This window comes from Mastigoproctus giganteus, chromosome 10 (assembly GCF_048544385.1).
Source record: "Mastigoproctus giganteus isolate SK-2022 chromosome 10, ASM4854438v1, whole genome shotgun sequence".
Lineage (NCBI taxonomy): Eukaryota > Metazoa > Arthropoda > Arachnida > Uropygi > Thelyphonidae > Mastigoproctus > Mastigoproctus giganteus.
In genome coordinates, this window is record NC_143584.1 from 102,652,279 (window position 1) to 102,673,766 (window position 21,488).

At 38.4% G+C, this 21,488-nt stretch overlaps 1 protein-coding gene across 5 annotated transcripts in view; it reads right to left on the bottom strand.

Moving 5' to 3' along the window:
• LOC150079193 (pleckstrin homology domain-containing family G member 5-like) overlaps nucleotides 1-21,488 on the bottom strand; it is a 559,615-nt gene that overhangs the window by 266,653 nt on the left and 271,474 nt on the right. For 4 of the 5 annotated variants that reach the window (XM_090382448.1, XM_090382445.1, XM_090382447.1 and 1 more), the window contains 2 exons: nucleotides 13,251-13,301; nucleotides 11,172-11,321 (listed from right to left, as the gene is read on the bottom strand). In XM_090382448.1, the coding sequence (XP_090238574.1) occupies nucleotides 11,172-11,321; nucleotides 13,251-13,301 (201 nt within the window). The remainder of the gene's footprint in view (nucleotides 1-11,171; nucleotides 11,322-13,250; nucleotides 13,302-21,488) is intronic. The other variant, XM_090382446.1, reaches the window with a different exon arrangement.

The window sequence follows — 21,488 nt, forward strand, 5'->3', positions numbered from 1 at the left end:
CCGAGCCACAGCACTCCCAGTATTTTTGGGAGTGCTGTAGTTCGGAGAGACTTCCATAATGGCATTAGATTACATAAGAATATTAAGATGACATAAAAATTACATTAAATAAGTACTGGTGTAATGTAACATTTAGATTAAATTAACAAAAAGACACCTGAAAGTCCCAAGTTTCATCTTCACAGCTCGTTCTGCACTCCTGAACAGAGGTAGTTGATGCACATACCGCTGGCTCCTTTACTGGTATTTTCAGTAATTAATCGGAGCATTAAAGTGGCAAGCACAGGGCATGTCGGCTTGGATGCAATAAAGAGAAGGCTTTTCATTTTGCAGACTGTCCGGACAGTCGTTGATTATTCCTTACTGAAGGGAACCTAGGGTGAATTTGCATGTCACTAAATTGCTTCAAGGATGCCCTCTGTCTATGCTTTTTTTTTTTTTTTTTTTTTTTTATGTGAACCCCAAACACGAGAGGTATTAAAACCTATAGTACTTAGTACTGTGCTTGGGTTGGAGGTTGAGAAGACGAAAGAAGATATTTGTTGACATTGCACTTGAACTTCTGTAGATTGTAATTTTCAGGAAATACGTATGAAGGAAGGTTGTTCCAGAAAACAGCAGTTGAATGAATAAATGAGGAAGATGAAAAGTTGGTTCTGTGGGTTTGAAGTTGGACAGTAAATGGATGTTGGCTGGTGGCGGCACGTGTTCGGACTGTTTTGAAAGAGAGAGCAGGAATTATAGAAGCCAATTCAGAAGAACAGTGCCCATGGAAATATCTGTAGAAGAGGCATGCAGCAGAAACAGTACGTCTATGAGAAAGCGAGTGGAGAGACTCTGTTAGGGATGAATCATTAATTAACCTAACTGCCCTCTTCTGAATGGAATCAAGAAGCCTGAGAGAGGTTTTGGGGGCACCACCCCAAATGTGGAAACAATATTCCATGGCAGGGCGGATTTGCGATTTATAGAGAGTGAGCAGCTGTTTGGAAGAAAAGTAACGCCGAGAGCGAAAGAGAAAACCAAGTTTTTTAGATGCAGAGGAAGCAATATTTGTAATGTGCTTGTGCCAAGAGAGATTAGAAGTCAGGGTAATCCCCAAAAGAGATATATCCTTTTGCCTAGAAATTGGAGTGTCACAAAAGATAAGCATAGGAGCAGAAGAATCCTTTTTGTGAGATATAAGACAAGACTGAGTTTTAGAAGGGTTGAAATCAACTAAGTTGTCTTTGCCCCACTGGAGAATTACCTGAAGATCGGCATTTAAGGAATTGGTAGCAGATTTTCGAGAAGTTGAAGCTGATTGAGCAGGGCAAGGTTTCTCAAAATGGAAAGTTGAATGCAATGTGCTATCATCGGCAAAACTATGGATAGGATTTCGAGTCAATGGAAGAAGGTCATTGATATACAAGAGGAAAAGAGTGGGGGAAAGAACTGAACCTTGGGGGACACCGGCATTAGTGGAGAAGTTAGAAGACAGAGAGCCATCTACCATCACCCTCAGTGGGCGATCAGAGAGAAAACTGGATAACCAATTACTAAAAACAGTTGGCAAACCATAAGATGGAAGCTTGTTTAGAAGACCTTTATGCCAAGCACGATCGAAAGCCTTTGAGATGTCAAGAGCAACTACTTGTGTTTCACCGAACCTTTCCATTGAAGTAGTCCATAAATGGGTAACATAAGCCAGAATATCACCAGTGGATCAACACTGATGGAATCCATACTGGCGATCGTTGATCAGACGGAAGGTTTCTAGGTAGTTTAAGAGTTGGTGGTTAATTGATTTCTCCATTACTTTAGAAAGAGTAGAAGTAATTGCAATGGGACGATAATTGGATGGGAGGGATTTGTCACCCTTTTTAGGAACTGGCTGGATATGAGCAAATTTCCAAGCAGAAGGAAAAACACCTTTGGAATAAGAAAGTGAAAAAAGGCGGCAAAGAATAGGAGTAAGTTCAGGAGCACAGATTTTGAGAACAAGTGGAGAAATACCATCAGGACCTGGAGCTTTCTTAGCATCAAGATTCATCAAAATCCTTCTGATAACCTTTTGACGGAAGACCACAGGAGGCATTGAATGGACCGTGTTGGGAATGGCGGGAGGTGTTTTACCAAGTTCATTAATACATGAGCTGGAAGAAAAATGGGATGCTAGCAGGTCAGCTTTATCCTTGGCTGAAGTGACAACAGAACCATCTGGTTTGGACAGAGGTGGAAGCAGAGATGGGCAAAAGTTGCGGCCAATAGCTTTGGCAAGAGACCAGAATGCTCGGCTACCATTAGGGCAAGAAGCAAGTTTTCTACTCTTAGCCTGTTCAAACTCTAGTTTGGACTAATTAATAACTGCTTTACAATTGTTACGAGCTTTGGTGTAGGCAGAAAATGAAACTGAAGAATTAGAAACAAGCCAATTACGATATGCAACATTCTTCTCTTGAACAGCCTTAGCACATTTATTGGAAAACCAAGGTTTAGATAAAGGACGAGATTTTAAAGTGGAGTGTGGGATAAAGGATTCCATTCCTGCAAGAATAATTTCACTGACACGATCTGAGCAAACGTTGACATCAGGAGTTTTGAAACAGTAATCCGACCAAGGAAAAGAAGAAAAGAAGTCTCGCAGGTCATCCCATTTTGCATTCTTGTAATGCCAAACAACACGAGGTTGGGAATAGCCATGAGATAAAGGTTCCATTGGGGAAGAGACAATCACCAAGTTGTGATCTGAAGTGCCTAAAGGACCTCTCACTTCGACCGTGTACTTAGAAGGGTTGTTTGTGAGAAAAAGATCAAGCGTATTGGCTGTATGATTCGGATTGTCCGGTATTCTTGTAGGTAAATGAACAATCTGTGCTAGGTCATTAGTAATTGCAAAAGCCTCAGCATCTCGACCTGCTGGGTCGGTGTGACTAGAAAACGGAAGCCAGCTGGATCACCAAGGAAAATTACCTCACTGTTAGGAAAGTTGGACTGGAGAAAGTCAAGTTGCAACGAGAGGAAGTCAAAGAGCTCCAAGTGATTAGTGGAGTTGGGCGAACGGTAGAGAAACAGATGAATTTGACACAATGAGGTAGAGAGATTTTAAGCCAGAGAAGATCAAAGAGAGGAGATTCCAAATTGCCAAGTCTCTGACAGGGAATATCAGAACGGACATATGCACAAGTACCACCTTTGAGGCGAAAGGAATCATACAGCGAATAATTTGGGCATCTGAGATGAGCAGTAGTTGAATCAACCAATAACTGAGATTCTGTCAGGAAAAAGTACATGGGGTTTGGCAGACTGCAAGTGGAAATGGACATCGTTGAGATTAGAATTGAGACCACGTATATTTGTGAAATGAATTAGGAAGTCCTTGGGAGGTTTAGATCTTTTCGCAGATAAGCTTGTTCTATTAGTTTGACAATTCATGGTGTATTCAATAGTAAGAAAAAGTGGGTGGGACATGCTGTATGAAGTAATGAAATTTTTGGATATGGCGTACATGTGGTAAGAATATACCCAGATCCTTGACATAACGTGGTCTCGACAATGCTCCCCGCATACACACTACTCGGACTCCCTCCAGTCACTATCTGACAGAGTAGAGGTAGCAAGATTATACACTAGCTGATCCGGAAGCCTCCTACAGAGTTACCAATAGGTTCGGTCCGGTGTACTAACTAGTGGCCGGCCTGCGAAAACCGTTTTAGAGCTGTACCCTCGAAATGTAAGGAATATTGGATCTCGCCACGACGTTCATCATAACCTCAAAAGTCATCAATCATACTGCATGATGGAAGAGATAGGGAAGGGTTGACCGGAACTTAGCTCTAGAGACTAAACATGGGTTCCACCACTTCAAGCCTCCAATAAGCATGGGTTCCACCACTTCAAGCCTCCAATAAGCAAAGTGGTGGTATTTCACCGGTTGATGAGAGTCATCTACCACCTAGTACTGCCTGGTAACATAGAGGGGCGGCATTCGTCCATGTGGTGTGGGCGCCACACCTCGACCCCTGCTTACGTTGGTTCACACCTGGGTGGTCACCCACCATGTGCTGTGCATGGAGGTTATACCCAGGATTACTAACAGTCCCACCATCGTGAAGGTGCAAGCAGAGGATTTGGCTGTCACAGACCGTCCGGACTTCGCCGAAATTGGGTCCACTTGACTTGAGTGTCACCCGAATATCAGTTCCATCAGCGTTTTAGACTCCCAGGTAGCAAGTACAGCTTGTCTGGCATATCTGAGAGAATGTCTGTGACAACCTCAAAGGACCTAAGTGTGGGAGGGCATGGGATGTGCATGGGCTGAGTGATGGGAGGGCATGGGATGTGTGGGATCCAGAATCCTCCTATAGTGTCGGTTAACCACAAATTTCTCTAAATCGGCATCGATGCCCTAGATACTTCCAAGCACCTGGTAGGGTACGAAGTGATCTGATAACTGGAGGTTCTGATTGAAGAGGGCAAATTGTTGGGGTGGCTCGGAGCTGGGCAGGTGGAATCCTCCAGCCACAGAGATCCTAGAATGAAGGAGATGTGATGAGACCAGTCAGCATCTTTATTGTGAATACCAGCTTCCTTTTTTCAATGAGAGAGGGCAGCTGGGGAATTCCCAGGGTGAGGCCATTTCAGGTGTATGAGCTTGGGGTGGTATCCTGTGTTTGTAGGTTACCCACTTCAGGAGTCAGTCCTCTGCTGCCCAGATGGGTTTTGTGTTCGTGGGTGCTGCCGATACCCAGATTTCTGCAGCATAAAGTAGCGGGGGATATATGATTGTCCTGACATATTTTGTTGCGATAACCTTATCTGAGGCGTAATGAAGGTGCTGCTTCATTTTCCATTTCAGGTGCGCCGCTCGCCTTATGAGTTTTTCGACATGATGGTTAAACGTCAGCTTTGTGTCAAAAACCATCCCGAAATCTAAATGATATGAAACAGGAAGTAGGATACTGCAGTAATCTTTGGCAAGATGATTGTGGGTTCTTTCTTCAAGGAGTAGAGCATGCACTTTGCTGGGTTGATATTAAGGCCAAATTGTCTGAGGTAGTCTACTAGTGCGAGGAGCACAATTAATTTCCTCAGTGATCATAGTGGGGTCTGCATTTGTTTGGATGGTGGTCAGTATTTTTAAATCGTCAGCATAAGAAAATATCTGGTCTCTGGATTATAAAAGGGGAGATAATGGCAGTAAATAGGAGGCTGGAGAGGACGCCCCCTTCTAGTACTCCTGTAGATATTTGCTTAGTATAGCTTTTTTCAGAATTATGGAGTATGACTGTACGGTTCTGAAGGAGTGACGAGAGGAAATGCAATGTATCCCCACCTATGAAGTAGTGGTCTTCAAACAGTCGTAGGAGGGCAGGTACTTTAACGGCATCAAATGCTGCTTCGATGTCTAGGTAGGTTATGAGGAGGAGTTCTTTCCTCTCAAAAGCTGTAAGGATGCTGTGGGTGGTGGAAAGCAGATTGATAATGGTGGACCTGTTTGGTAGTAATGAATGAATTTGTGGTGGGGCATCAGGAAGTATGTGAGCTGTTAGAGTTGGCAGAGGGTCCTTTCTAGTAGTTTCAGGAGACATGAGGAATTGGAGATGGGTCTGAAGTGTTTCTCTAATGATGGCATTCTTATTTTCAGGTGCAGCCTTACAAAACAGACATTCCATTGATGGGGAAAGGTGTGTTTGGTTAGTACTGCACTGAAGATGCTAACAAGGGGATGGATGATATATGGGCCCAGGCATCTCAGCATGAACTGGGGAATTCCATCTGCACCCATAGCTGTAGAGTATGGGGGTTGAATTCAAGGCTGCTAAGATTTGGTGTCTAGATATAGTGATGGATGTCAGCGAGTCCTGTCTACTACAATTGAATATGTGGTTGAAATTATTGTTGGATGCTGCAACGTCTTCAAATCGGGTAATGAAGTGAATCCATCTCTGTGGGTCAAGTTGCTCTGGGAAACCAGTAGTTTCTTCTGTGTATGGTGTCTTTCCTGTGTTAGCAACTGTTCAAAATAGCTCTTGATGGACTGGGATTTTTAGCGGTTGAAAAATGGCTCATGCTCTTGAAAAGAGCTATCCTATCATTAATTTTGCCAGATTGCTTCCATTGCTTATGGAGTTGCTGTCTTAATTGAAAGCTGGAGTTTAGATGTGGGATCCACCATGCTCTATAGTGGGGAGTGATTGTGACCATCTTTGAGGCCGCGTAATGAGCTACCACGATAATCCATTTAGTTAACAGGTTGGCCGCTAGTAGGGTATCATATGAAAACATACCATGGGATGAAAGATGCTGCTGTAATGCATTTGAAAATATCGAAATATTTGGGACTGTAAACTGTTCTCCGAATCACCTGTTGTTTTGCATTAAAAACTGGGATTGGTGGTTCCAGTTGTATTAGGATTGAGTCATGGTCTGAGTTAAAATAACCATCTTGAGGAGTATCAAGTATACATGGTATTGATGTGAGGATCAGGTCAAGTTGGTTTGTTCTCCTTGTGGGGCTCTCATTGGCTATAGTTAGGCTTAGCTGTGATAGGAGCAATCTTTCCATATGATCCAGACATGGGAGGTTGAAGTCTCCACACACAATTTTCATTGGTAGGTGTGGAGGTGGTGAAGGATCCAGTTGGTCACCTCTTGCATTATTTTCTTTGTAGGATTGGGTGCTATGTAGATGACAACGACTTCAATGGAAATGGGACTCAACTTAAGTTCATAATCATTTTTTTAGTTGCTGGAGATGCTGTTCTCAAGGGTGAGGATGGCTTGATTGTAGAACAGTGAAGTTCCACCTCTCTTTTTTTATTCCTGGATGTGAGCACGGCACGATAACCACTGGGGGGGGGTCGTAGCTGCAATGTTAACCTCAGTGGGTTCCAGCCAGGTCTCAGAGAGCCACAACATATCAAATTCTTTAGATAGCAAAATTTTGTCAATGGTTTCAAGTTTATTCCTTAAACTGCAGACATTCTGGCGAAGTAGTTTAACCTTGAGGTTGTCACAGACATTCTCTCAGATAGGGCAGACAAGCTGTACTTGCTACCTGGGAGTCTAAAACGCTGATGGAACTGATATTCGGGTGACGCTCAAGTCAAGTGGACCCAATTTCGGCGAAGTCCAGATGGTCTGTGACAGCCAAATCCTCTGCTTGCATCTTCACGATGGTGGAACTGTTAGTAATCCTCGGTATAACTTCCATGCACAAGTACATGGTGGGTGACCACCCAGGTGTGAACCAACGTAAGCAGGGGTCGAGGTGTGGCCACACACCTCGACCCCTGCTTACGACCCCATTCCTCCATGTGGCGCCCACACCACATGGAGGAATGCCGCCCTCTATGTTATGAGGCAGTACTAGGTGGTAGATGACTCTCATCAACGGGTGCAATACCACCACTTTGCTCATTGGAGGCTTGAAGTGGTGGAACCCATGTTTAGTGTCTAGAGCTAGGTTCTGGTCAACCCTTCCTCACCTCTTCCATCATGCAGTATGATTGATGACTTTTGAGGTTATGATGAACATCATGGCGAGATCCAATATTCCTTACATTTCGAGGGTACAGCTCTAAAACAGTGTTCGCAGGCCGGCCGCTAGTTAGAACACTGGACCAAACCTATTGATAACTCTCTAGAAGGCTTCCAGATCAGTTAGTGTATAATCTTGCTACCTCTACTCTGCCAGATAGTGACTGGAGGGAGTCCGAGTAGTGTGAATGCGAGGAGCATTGTCGAGGCCACGTTATGTCAAGGATCTGGGTATATTCCTACCATGTGTACGCCATATCCAAAAATTTCATTACTTCATACAGGACATCCCACCCACTTTTTCTTACTATTGAATACACCATGAATTGTAAAACTAATAGAGCAAGCTTATCTGCAAAAAGATCTAAACCTCCCAAGCACTTCCTAATTCATTTCACAAATATACGTGGTCTCAATTCTAATCTCAATGATGTCCATTTCCACTTACAGTCTGCCAAATCCCATGTACTTTTTCTGACAGAATCTCAGTTATTGGTTGATTCAACTACTGCTCATCTCAGATGCCCAAATTATTCGCTGTATAATTCCTTTCGCCCCAAAGGTGGTACTTGTGCATATGTCTCTTCTGATATTCCCTGTCAGAGACTTGGCAATTTGGAATCTCCTCTCTTTGATTTTCTCTGGCTTAAAATCTCTACCTCATTGTGTCAAATTCATCTGTTGTCTCTACCATTTTCCCAACTCCACTAATCACTTGGAGATCTTTGACTTCCTCTCTTTGCAACTTGACTTTTTCCAGTCCAACTTTCCTAACAGTGAGGTAATTTTTCTTGGTGATTTCAATGTTCACAACTCCAGCTGGCTTCCGTTTTCTAGTCACACCGACCCAGCAGGTCGAGATGCTGAGGCTTTTGCAATTACTAATGACCTAGCACAGATTGTTCATTTACCTACAAGAATACCAGACAATCCTAATCATACAGCCAATACGCTTGATCTTTTTCTCACAAACAACCCTTCTAAGTACATGGTCGAAGTGAGAGGTCCTTTAGGCACTTCAGATTACAACTTGGTGATTGTCTCTTCTCCAATGAAACCTTTATCTCATGGCTATTCACAACCTCATGTTGTTTGATATTACAAGAATGCAAAATCGGATGACCTGTGAGACTTCTTTTCTTCTTTTCCTTGGTCGGATTACTGCTTCAAAACTTCTGATATCAACGTTTGCTCGGATCGTGTCAGTGAAAATATTCTTGCAGGAATGGAATCCTTTATCCCACATTTCACTTTAAAATCTCGTCCTTTATCTAAACCTTGGTTTTCCAATAAATGTGCTAAGGCTGTTCAAGAGAAGAATGATGCATATCGTAATTGGCTTGTTTCTAATTCTTCAGTTTCATTTTCTGCCTACAACAAAGCTTGCAACAATTGTAAAGCAGTTATTAATCAGTCCAAACTAGGAGTTTGAACAGGCTAAGAGTAGAAAACTTGCTTCTTGCCCTAATGGTAGCGGAGCATTTTGGTCTCTTGTCAAAGATATTGGCCGCAACTTTTGCCCATCTCTGCTCCCGCCTCTGTCCAAACCAGATGGTTCTGTTGTCACTTCAGCCAAGGATAAAGCTGACCTGCTAGCATCCCATTTTTCTTCCAACTCATATATTAATGATCTTGGTAAAACACCTCCCACCATTTCCAATATGCTCCATTCAATGCCTCCTGTGGTCTTCTGTCAAAAGGATGTCAGAAGGATTTTGACGAATCTTGATGCTAAGAAAGCACCAGGTCCTGATGGTATTCCTCCACTTGTTCTCAAAACCTGTGCTCCTGAACTTACTCCTATTCTTTGCTGCCTTTTTTCACTTTCTTATTCCAAAGGTGTTTTTCCTTCTGCTTGGAAATTTGATCATATCTGATCAACGATCGTCAGGATGGATTCCGTCAGTGTCGATCCACTGGTGATATTCTGGCTTATGTTACCCATAAGCCAGAATATCTAATTCAATGGAAAGGTTCAGTGAAACACAAGTAGTTGCTCTTGACATCTCAAAGGCTTTCAATCGTGTTTGGCATACAGGTCTTCTAAACAAGCTTCCATCTTATGGTTTGCCAACTGTTTTTAGTAATTGGTTATCCAGTTTTCTCTCTGATCGCTCACTGAGGGTGATGGTAGATGGCTCTCTGTCTTCTAACTTCTCCACTAATGCCGGTGTCCCCCAAGATTCAGTTCTTTACCCCACTCTTTTCCTCTTGTATATTAATGACCTTCCATTGACTGGAAATCCTATCCATAGTTTTGCCGATGATAGCACATTGCATTCCACTTTCCATTTTGAGAAACCTTGTCCTGCTCAATCAGCTTCAACTTCTCAAAAATCTATTACCAATTCCTTAAATGCCGATCTTCAGGTAATTCTCCAGATTTCTAGGCAAAATGATATATTTCTTTTGGGAATTACCCTGACTTCTAATCTCTCTTGGCACAAGCACATTACAAATATTGCTTCCTCTGCATCCAAAAACTTGGTTTTCTCTTTCGCTCTCGGCGTTACTTTTCTTCCAAACAGCTGCTCACTCTGTATAAATTGCAAATCTGCCCTGCCATGGAATATTGTTCCCACATCTGGGGTGCTCCCAAAACCTCTCTCAGGCTTCTTCATTCCATTCAGAAGAGGGCAGTTAGGTTAATTAATGATTCATCTCTAACAGAGTCTCTCCACTCGCTGTCTCATAGACATACTGTTTCTGTTGCATGTCTCTTCGACAGATACTTCCATGGGCACTGTTATTTTGAATTGGCTTCTATAATTCCTGCTCTTTCTTTCAAAACAGTCCGAACACACAGATGGCGCCACCAGCCATCAACCATTTACTGTCCAACTTCAAACTCACAGAACCAACTTTTCATCTTCCTCGTTTATTCATTCAACTGCCGTTTTCTGGAACAACCTTTCTTCGTATGTATTTCCTTAAAATTACAGTCTACAGAAGTTCAAGTCCAATGTCAACAAATATCTTCTTTCGTCTTCTCAACCTTCAACCCAAGCACGGTACTAAGTACTATAGGTTCTAATACCTCTCGTGTTTGGGGTTTACATAAAAAAAAAAAAAAACCCACACGGGTCAAGGGAACTCTTAATTGTCCTCTCTCTAGTTTGGTTGTTTTGAGGTCATGCTGTTGCCCTTGATGTGATTCTGGTTTTGATAATCATCTCAGTTGGGTGGATTAGATTTTTGGGTTGTACTTCGTGAGAATTTTCATGGAGGTGACTCGGATGGCTAGGAAGCAGGTGAGCGCAAACTGGGGTGTCCACTTCTGTGGTGTGTGTGTGTGTGTGTGTGTGCGGGCGCGCGTGTACGGGCATATGATTTTAGAATGTCCCATCATTATGCAATAAGAACAAAACTTTTTTTAGTTATTGAAAACTCCATAACCATTTTCTGAAATTCTAACAGTCATAACTGTTCAGAAATACACATGTTTATATGGACTTTTCCTATTTTTGAATCAATCCTAAAAGTAAACCCATATGTTACACCCTTTGAGCAAGGGTGTGTGTACATACACACATGATTTTAGAAATATTTTATTATAATAAGAAATCATTATACAATAACAATGAGATGTGTTTATTTTTAAATAAACAAATGTTTTAAGATAAAAAAAAAAGAAAAAAGTTCATGCTTACTTTCACAAAGCCATCTCTCATCAGTACAGGATCTAAAGGATCATGTGAAGAACGTGACTGATTAAGTGTCGGAAGAAGACAGTTGATCCAAAAATCATGATTAGCCTTGTATATATCGATTAGATTACAAAATATCTTATCAACTTCAATCTGAAATAATAAAAACTTAATGAAATTCAAAAAATCCTAACTATCTAACATTCATATTTAACTAGTTTCAAAAATTAAAAATACAAAGGACAAAAATCAGTAACATCACTACTTCAATTTTGCCAATCTCAAAATTTTTCTAGTTTAATTTGCCTGTTTTAATATTTACTGATGCATTAGCTGTGCATGCTAGATCTGCACAGCTAATGCATCACTCTTTCTGTTTCATATGTTTCATTTTACACTGATTTTATTGTAGTATTTTATTTTAAGGTTTTACTAAAGTATTTTGTAGTTGATATTCTGTATTACATTTTTTGATAGTAATTTATTAATTTAATAAAGTGGAAGACAATAGCTGTACTGCTTAATATTTATTGCAGTGAATATGTTGTCCTGTGTTCCGAATAATGCCCCAAAGTTTGACATTGTCTCAAATTTTGAGCAGTCAAGTTTAATATGATTGACTGTTAATCCTGTATAACAGCTGTGGCATGGGATGGGTTTTCTGCTATAAGCAAGTGGGGTGCCCCCAAAGTAACATTTGCATCCCAATTCTTATTCCAGTCAAGATCACCTGCTCCTGTTTATTTGATCTTTCACTAGTACTGCAGAGTGCTGCAGTTTCTATTTAATCTCCAGCAGTCAGTTTAGACTTGTCATGTATGCTGTCACCCTTTCATGCTGCTCACAAAAATGACATTAGTATCAGTAGGACAGCAAATGGGCAGGTGTTAATTCCAATATTCACCTGTCTATCCCCTCTAAGAATGTCTAGTTCTTCCTTAAAATTATTCACACTATCTACTTACACAACAGCAGATGGAAGTTTGCTTGAACTTTCCAATGGCTGAAAGCAAATTTCTGCACATTTATCCTACACCACCCTTCAATTTAAATGTTTGTCTCTCCTTGTGTGCATTGTATGAGCAAGAGGAAGAACGCCATCAGCAATTAACTTATACAATTCATTCAAATCCTTAAACACATCAATCACATCTCACAGCTGCCTGATTTCCAGATGCTGCAAATTGCTGAAATGAGTCTTTATTGGCAAAAGTACCCTTTGTTGCACTCACTAATTCATTGCTCTTCTCTGCACCCATTCCAACACACCCACATCCTCCCCAAAGTAAATCTTCAGACTCCATGCGGTGCACTCAGGATATGGCCTAAATATTGCCTTATATGATTGTATAATCACTTCCTTATTCATGTTGGCAAAATGACTAAATTATATATATATGATGGAAAAAATATCAGTTTGGTAAAGCGGTAACAGTTTTGGGTGAGATACGGTGCAATATGTGGATGCCTTGCAAACACCCAAGTAACGTGCATAGGCCAACGCCGGCACCATGGCAAAATCTAGAGATAAAATATATAATAAAAGGTGAGCATAAAACAAAAGATAAAACGTAGAGCAAAAAGATGAAAGCAGTAATGGAAGTAATATATGATAGAGCAAACTATAAGATAGAGAAAAATATATAAAATAACGAGGCAAAAATTGTATAACAATACAGAGGCAAAATTATAAAGCAATGAGGTATATTATAAAAAAAAGGGTCAGTTATGGGTGTGTAGATACATTAAAAGGGACTTTTGTCTGGGGATAACCCTCTCAATGTATCAGCCCATAATTAACGTAGCTACGTTAAAATATTAACGTATTTAAATACTAAATGTATTTACTTTAAATACATTTAGTATTTAAATAATAGATAAAAGCATTTAGTCTGTTTATTTTTACATAAAATGGTAATTATGTTCATATAAATCAAAATAACTTCATTATTTAAATTTTTTGAGGGTTAGTAGCAGAGAAAGAAAAGAAGATAGGAATGGTAGACAGCCGAAGGTTACAGGCCATCCTTCGATAGTACCACATGCTGATTACTTTTACAAATAAGGGGAGGAATTACTTACCTCATTCAGCAATGATTCGCTCTGTAAATTACACAAACAGGAGAGGAAGAGCTGCAAGGCAAACAGTAAAATATAAAACATAAAATGGTGTAATTCAGAACAGTAAGAATGGATGGATAAAACAGCAGTATTAGAAATATTTAAAACTATCACCTACCACTAGTTGTGTTAGTCTATGTGAATTGTGATTGACTTGATATTTTGAGATCTTATCAAGCCAACTACGAAGAAAACTTAGTATAACCATATAGTGCAAGGAAGCCATAGGCCTTTGCTGCACTGGACTGGCCCAAAAAAAAAAAAAAAAAACTTCCCTCCTCTTGTAGGTTGACCGTCGAGCTGTTTCTAGCAGTAAGCCCTGGTTCTGGTCCACCTATCTTTATTACAGAATAGGTTACCCATTTCCATGATAATAGAATCTCCCAATAAACTCAAATCTGCTTCAAACCAGAGCAGTATGCACTTGACTGTTCCATTCTGGAAGCCAAATCAGGAATGGATTACTTGGTGGGTCACAAGATACTTGGAGTCCCTGATGAGCTCCCAGTTACATTTGTTTCTAGGGCTAGAACCTGTTTCTTCAGCGACTCATTCTTATAGCAATGCACCAAGTTTTAATTTGAGATCGGTAAAATCTTTACACCAGGTGAAAAGAAATGAATCTTCAGTTGAGTTTAGTTTGACTGACCTTTGAATACATGTCACAGACTATACAAGCAACAAATTCATAGTTACAATGGAAATACCTGCATACATTTCCATATGGGTCATGATGTCCTTGGATTTTGTTGTTGTTGTTATTTGGTTTTTAGGAGCATTAGCAACTAAGGCCATATTGCTCCGGTGCGGTGGTCATTCCCTGACTTTTCCGCATGCTCCGTATTTGGTGGTGACGGGCTCCTTGGATTTTGTAAGTGGATCTTTAACAACCATTATTTAGGTAAAATTGAAACTCAGGAAAATTACAAAATTTAAATTTACAATATATTACAGAATTTAAATTATCACAGTATTACAGAAATTAAGTTGGCAACAAAATGTTATCCACTAGTGAAATTAAAATTAAGTTAACAAAGTTACTGGAAAGAATTCAACTTAGCAGGAATATGTTAGAAAATTTAAGGATTAAATTTACAAAATATTGCAGAAAGTAATTCCACTAAATTACTGAAATAAAATATACAGAATTACTAAAATAAATTTAAAAATTAAACTTAAACAAATTTTAAGCAAAAAATTTTGTCTGTCAGACATTTGTCTGGTAGACAAATGTTTTTTTTGCCTGGTAGACATGTTAGTTCCCTTCAGGAGCCAAACTGAAACATGTCTGATCTCTTCAACTGCTGTAGGCAGTTGAAGGATTCCTGTGGATAAATAATCCAACAGAAGGCACTTCAGGTTTTATTCCTTACCAAGAGAGAATAGTCTTGACTCTTGGTAAGGAATCAAACCTGTATCACCTAAGCCATATTTCAACAGCAACATATTTCAATCTGAATGCTGATTAATAGGAAATTGTTTTAAATTATAAATAGAAAGCAAGTCTGCTTTCTATTTATAATTTAAAAGCAGACTTGCATAGAATTTTTTCTCAAATTATACTCCAGATTCAGACACTACAGTAAACTTCCAATTACCTGTGCAAAGTTTATCCAATCTATGGCTTATCTGTGCACAATTTCTCAAATTTATTTCCTTTAAAAATTTTTTTAAAGGTAAAATTTATACTATATATAATAAATAAATAAAAAAAAAACACTATCATACCATATGAAAATTCTTAACAAATAAGTTTTATTAAACTGATATATAATACAAACTCAATATTACACTAATTTGTTAGAGGGTGGTGTTTCACACTTCTTGCTGAACACTACTTCACACCACAAATGCTATGGGAGCAATATAACATCTTCACAACATGAAATTACTATGAAATTAATTAAAAAATTACAACTAACGTTAAGTTAAGGAATACACTTAAGTTAAGTTAAGGAATACACTTAAGTTAAGTTAAGGAATACACTTAAGTTAAGTTAAGGAATACACTTAAGTTAAGGAATACACTTAATGCAAGTATACACTTGCATTAATATAATGTTGAGAATACAGAAGATTTAGAACACTGCAGTCAAGTTAAATATTAAACAGAAACATGACAATCATACCTACATACACTTTGGAACTGGACCCCTTACTTCCTGCACTGTAATATAAACAATAAAAACTTACTTTGTGCAGGGATGTATAAAGAGAACTAGTAAGATATCATTCGAGGTTAAACAGCAAGCTGGTTCCAGGCTAAAGACTTGTTCCTGGGAATCCTGGGACTTGTTCTACTGGCATTCTGGATATCTCTGTGTCATTTCTTCACATCCTTTTCTTTTGTTGTTTTGAAAATGTTAAAATATAGGCTGTCAAAATTTGATCCCTGTTTTTTGTTAATGGAAAAGCCATTGACGAGTTTAATAAAAAGGTTTAAGGTTCTTTTGTAGAATTGATCTGTGGCGAGTACAAATGTTCCTCGAATTCCCGAAGATTATAGGATATATCTGATTCATCAGACCTACTGATGCCAGTAGTATTCACCAATGTATACAACTCCACTTCGTGGTATACTGGCCTTCAGGGCCTTTGTTTCAGGGAAGATGACCTGCTGAAGAAGGTGCCTAATCCTTCTTGTGTTCTGGCTGCTTTCGCTATTTTTTCACCGATACCTGGTACATGTGGGATACACGTTTCATTTTCATTTCATTTCTCTTCTGGATTCATTGACTTCTTTTTTTTTTTTTTCTGGTCTGGTCTATCACTTTATCAGGTGGAGCAGGTAACCATTTGGGTTATGGTTAAAAGTTATTTATGCAGAAGTTGGTGGTCACTACATATCTTGAGGGCCTGATGACATATGATTTCAGTATTCCTATTTTCATGCAGTGGGGTGGGCTGAGTTGTACTGGATGATGAGACATGTATCAGTAGGTTTTCTGAAAGTAAAGACTACAAAAGAAGAACTTTTAAGGAAGTTTTTTTTTTATTAGGCTCTAGTGACCTTTTCATTAATAAAAAACAGGAATCAAATTTTGACAGGCTATATTTCAACATTTTCAAAACAACAATAGAGAAGGAAATGAAGAAATGCCACCCAGATAAATATAACTCCAGCAGATTCCCCAGCTAAAGTCTTTAGTCTGGAACCAGCTTGCCATATTCGACCTGCACTAAGGCCATATTAAACATTCATCCATCTTGCCTCAATAACCTTGAACCACATCTTACCTGTTCTCTTTACATAATCTTGCACAAAGTAAGTTTTTTGTTGTTTATATTACAGTGCGAGAGGTGTGAAGTCCAGTTCCTCTAAAGTGTATGTAGGTATAATTCCAATGTTTCTATTAAATATTTAACTTGTGGATTAACTTGACTATAGAGTTCTAAATATTGTGTATTCCCTACATTATATTAATTCAAGTGTACATGTTTCTCAACTTAAAGTTAGCTGTAATATCTTAATTAATATCATAGTAATTTCATGTTGTGAAGATGTTCTTATATTCCCCCACAGCATTTATGGTCTGAAGATGGGATTCAGCAGAAGTCTGAAACATCATATGCTAAAAATTAGTACAGTACTGAGCTTGTATTATATATTAGTTTAATAAAACTTATTTGTTAAGAATTTTCACATGGTACAATAGTGTTCTTTTAGTATTATATACATATATAAATGTATAAATTCTACGATATGGATAGAAACCACATCTTTCCCAATTATATCCATTTATTTTTTATAATTTCCAATTATAAAAAATTATATATATATATTTTTTGACTGATTCTGCATAAACTTGCTTTCTTGCATCATATGCCTCTGGTAATATTAAAAATTTTTATTATTTCACAAATTTATTATAGTTATATAAACAGCATGCTGTCTATAAACCGAACCATGCTTTCTATGTTACACTTTTTCAGTTTTGTGTGCTACAAATAGCAATTTTAAGTTTTCTTTCTTCTATATAATGGGGTGAAAGAAATTATCAATGCATGATTTCATTTTTATTATTACTTGACAAACAATGTTTCTGAAACTAAATATTGTCAAGTATTTGTGCTTTCTCTTCCACCTTTACATCAGATGGATTTACTCCAAGTATGATTATCTAAGTTACAGTTCCAACTGTCAATCTTCCAGTTACAGACTTATTCTTGCTGCAGTTAAAATCAATATGATGCAAAAAAATAGTAATATTCTTGTAATCTATCATATAAACTCCAGGCAATAGAAAACAAGAAAATTCATTTATTTAATGTGTTGAAAGAAAGACATATATGGTTGTTTATAATGAATTAATATATTTATTAATATTATTTATTTTAAAATAATTTATTACTAATATATTTATTTATAAAGGAAGTCAGCAAAGGAAGTAAGTAAACCTTTAGCCATAATTATGAGAGTTTCTTTGGACTTAGGGAAGGTTCCCGAGGACTGGAGGTATGCAAATGTATCACCAATTCACAAAGGGAGTTCAAAAGGTGAACAAGTAACTATAGACCTGTTAGTTTAACTTGTGTTCAGGAGAAAATAATGGAATGGAGGTGATAGTTAAAGAAGCATTGCAGGATCATCTAGACAAGACTGCAATAATAGTTAAGACACAGCATGGGTTTCTTAAAGGGAGATCTTGTCTGACCAATTTGATTGGACACTATGATGTGGTCACAAAGGAACAGGATGCCAAAAATAATTTTGATATCATATACTTGGATTTCAGGAAAGCTTTTGATACTGTTGCACATGGAAGACTGCTGTACAAATTGGAGTGGTATGGGATTAAGGGTAAGTTGCTACAATAGATAAAGGGATGATTGGGTGGGAGACTACAGAGTGGCTATCAATGGACACTGCTCTTCATGGACAAATGTTATTAGTGGAGTTCCCCAGGGTTCGGTGCTGGGCCCATTGTTGTTTTGTGTATTCATCAAAAAATTACAGCGGATAGGAGGAAACCCTGGAGCCCGCAGAAAATAATAAAATACTTTGAAAAATAAAAATAATTCATCAATGATATTGATGAAGGTATATCAGGCTTAATGCCCAAGTTTGCAGATAATACAAAGGTTGGCAGGGTTGGTAACAACAGTAAAGTAAAGTAAAGTGCAGCCATTATCAACCCACTGCAGGGTGGAAGCCTCCTCAACAATTCATGCTGAGGGAAATGGACCATAATCTGCCACGCTGGTCCAGTGCGGGTTGGCAGATCGACCGTATTCAGCAATCAGGGGCTTGAACCTCGGTCTACTCAAAGAGCGTGTGCTACTGCACTCCCGCTCCTGCCCACTCGGCTACGGAGTAACAACAGTATGCCACACCAACTGGATCTAGATATTGGGAAAATGGGCTGAGAAGTGGCAACTGAAGTTTAACATTGACAAATGCAAAGTACTGCATATGGGTAGCAATAACCCAAGAGAAACACACCAACTGTGTTTTTCACTTTCCACTCAGGGAAGTGGAACGTGAAAGACCTGGGGGTAATTGTGCAGTCAGATATGAAGTTTGCTGAGCAGTGTAGACAGGGCAGGTTATAGAGTCTTGTCAATGATATATAAGAATTTTGTTAGCAGCAATAGGGAGGTGATTATCCCGTTGGCAATGGTCAGGCCACACCTTGAGTAAATAAATTTAAATAAATTTTCTGTTTATGCTCCGGGACAACCAAACAGTCAGAGGAGTTCACAAGATAGATAGAATACATGAAACAGCACTGTATTCAGTAGTCACGGGCTTTAACCTCGGTCACTCAAGGCACGTGTACTTATGCACCCGCATGCCTGACCACTAGGCTACGGCTGCCTTACTGTGTAGAGGTCTGGAAGCCTCATTTTAGGAACGATGTAGAATTGCTAGAATGAATACAAAGAAGAGCAACAAGATTGGTGAGGGGAACAAAGGGGTGCTCTTACCAAGAAGAGCTTAAGTTCTGCAAATTGCAGTGCTTGGAGAGTAGGCACCTGCGAGGTGATCTGATTGAGGTGTATAAGGCCTTGAATGGGTTGAGCAAGCTGAATGCTGATGGGATTCTTCCTCTTGCTCAAATTAAAAACCCGAAGGAGCATAGATTCAAATTGAGGAAAAACAGTTGTAGAATAGATGTGTGGAAATTTGCCTTTGGCCAGCAGGTAGTTGATTAGCTTCCAAGTCTTGTTGTGGAAGTTGAAAGCCTAAATAAATTTAAGGCTGAGCTGAACAGGCATTTAGAATGAATGGAGGGATGAAATGGGAAGGTTTTTTTTTTTTTTTTGGCTTATGCTGCATACGCTTGCTTTCTTGCATCGTATGCTTCTACTAATGCTAATAATGGAAGGAAATGATATTCTTCCATCAGTTGTGAGCTGTGATGCAGTGAGTAGTACTATACTTTGACAAAAGTTACAGCAATCAAAATAACATTCCATAATTAATCTTAAGAATTTCATTTTCCCTTTCTCCCTTTTAGCAAAATGTATAAAATAAGAAAATTTTTTAATAAAATCAATGGAGGGAAGGGGGGAAATGAATGCCGGTAATTTTTCAAATTTTATCCATCAGAAATTTGATATTTAACAGTTAATTGCATACACTTTATTGATGCTACAGAAATATGCTTAAGTTATAACTGGAGGTGGTAAGTAAAGTAAAGTGCAGCCATTATCAACCCACTGCAGGATGGAAGCCTCCTCAACAATTCATGATGAGGGAATGGACCTGCTAGCATAATCTGCCACGCTGGTCCAGTGCGGGTTGGCAGATCGGTGGAACGAGTGGTCAGGTGCATAAGTACATGTGCCTTGAGTGACTGTGGTTCAAGCCTGTGACTGTTTAAATACAGTGCTGTTTCTTGTATTCTGTCTATCTTGTGAACTCCTCTGACCCTTTGGTCGTCCCAGAGTATAAACAGAAAATTTATTTATTTTTTTAATATTATTTAATAAATCTATGATGATACCCTTAATACAAATATGAAAGCTGCATATTTTAAACTGCAGTTTCTTTGACCCAGTGATTCACAAGCTTAATTCATTCAACTTTGCAATCTAACAATGTTCTTATTGAATGACAATATACTGAAAAACAAAATTAAGGAATAAATAAGGAAAAACCTAATAAACTACTTATAATGAAATATCTTACAAGATACACAATGTAGCTAGTACACAGTTGAAAAAAAAGGTAAATGCTGCCCTATAACACAACCTTATCTATTGCCCACTAGCAATACCATTAACCTTCATACCAAAAAAACAGCTCCAGTGTAAACTGGATAATGTAATGAATTTTGCTAGCAAATTCTCACTGTAATACTCTGCACAGAGGAATTACTGTTAAAGCCTTATAGCTATATTTCCTCTTGTGCCATCGGTAAAAGTTTTATAAAAAGTGTAAAGAAATTAGCAAATTCGATTGGCACATAACCATTCAATCATATAGAAAACTTAAGAGTATAAAACTTAATTCTTTTGCCACATTTTTTAAATTATTATTTTTTCTCCCTTTCAATCAAAATCTACCTATCAAAACCTTTGTATTTACAATATAGAGTTATTCAGTGTCATTCATAAATTTCATGTACGTAAACTAATAATATTGCCTATCTCATATCAGTATCAATTGTAATACAGCCATCTTTCTGCCAAACTAAATGATGTAATAGAATACCTATCTGGTCTGAATCTAACAAATGACTTTTTCCCTTAAACCAAGACTATCTGCTATTTCATAAATATATAATGATACTCAAACCCCCCCTAACACGTTCACTCACACTGATCTTTGAGTCAATAATTTTGACCATAATTTAAGATTTCACGATGAGTTAGATGCTCTTAGTATTAGTAATAACCATATGGTGCAAGGAAGCCTAAGGCTGATGCTGCACCAGCCACAAAAAAAAAAAAAAAAAAAAAAGAGAGTAAAATAATAATAATAATAAAATTAAATAAAAACTTAACAAATAATAAGAGAAAAGGAAATAGACAACCTATGCATTTCCCTCCTCCAGTAGGTAACTATCCATCAACTATTTCATGGGTGATAATCAAGTCTAGAATATTTTTTTCCTAATACTTTGTCTGACATGTTGATACAAACAATAATCATCTAGTTCAGCAGTTCCCAACCTTTTTTTACTTGCAGACCCCTTTCAACATAATATTCTTGATGTGAAACACTAAGCCCATATTAAATATTTCCAGTAC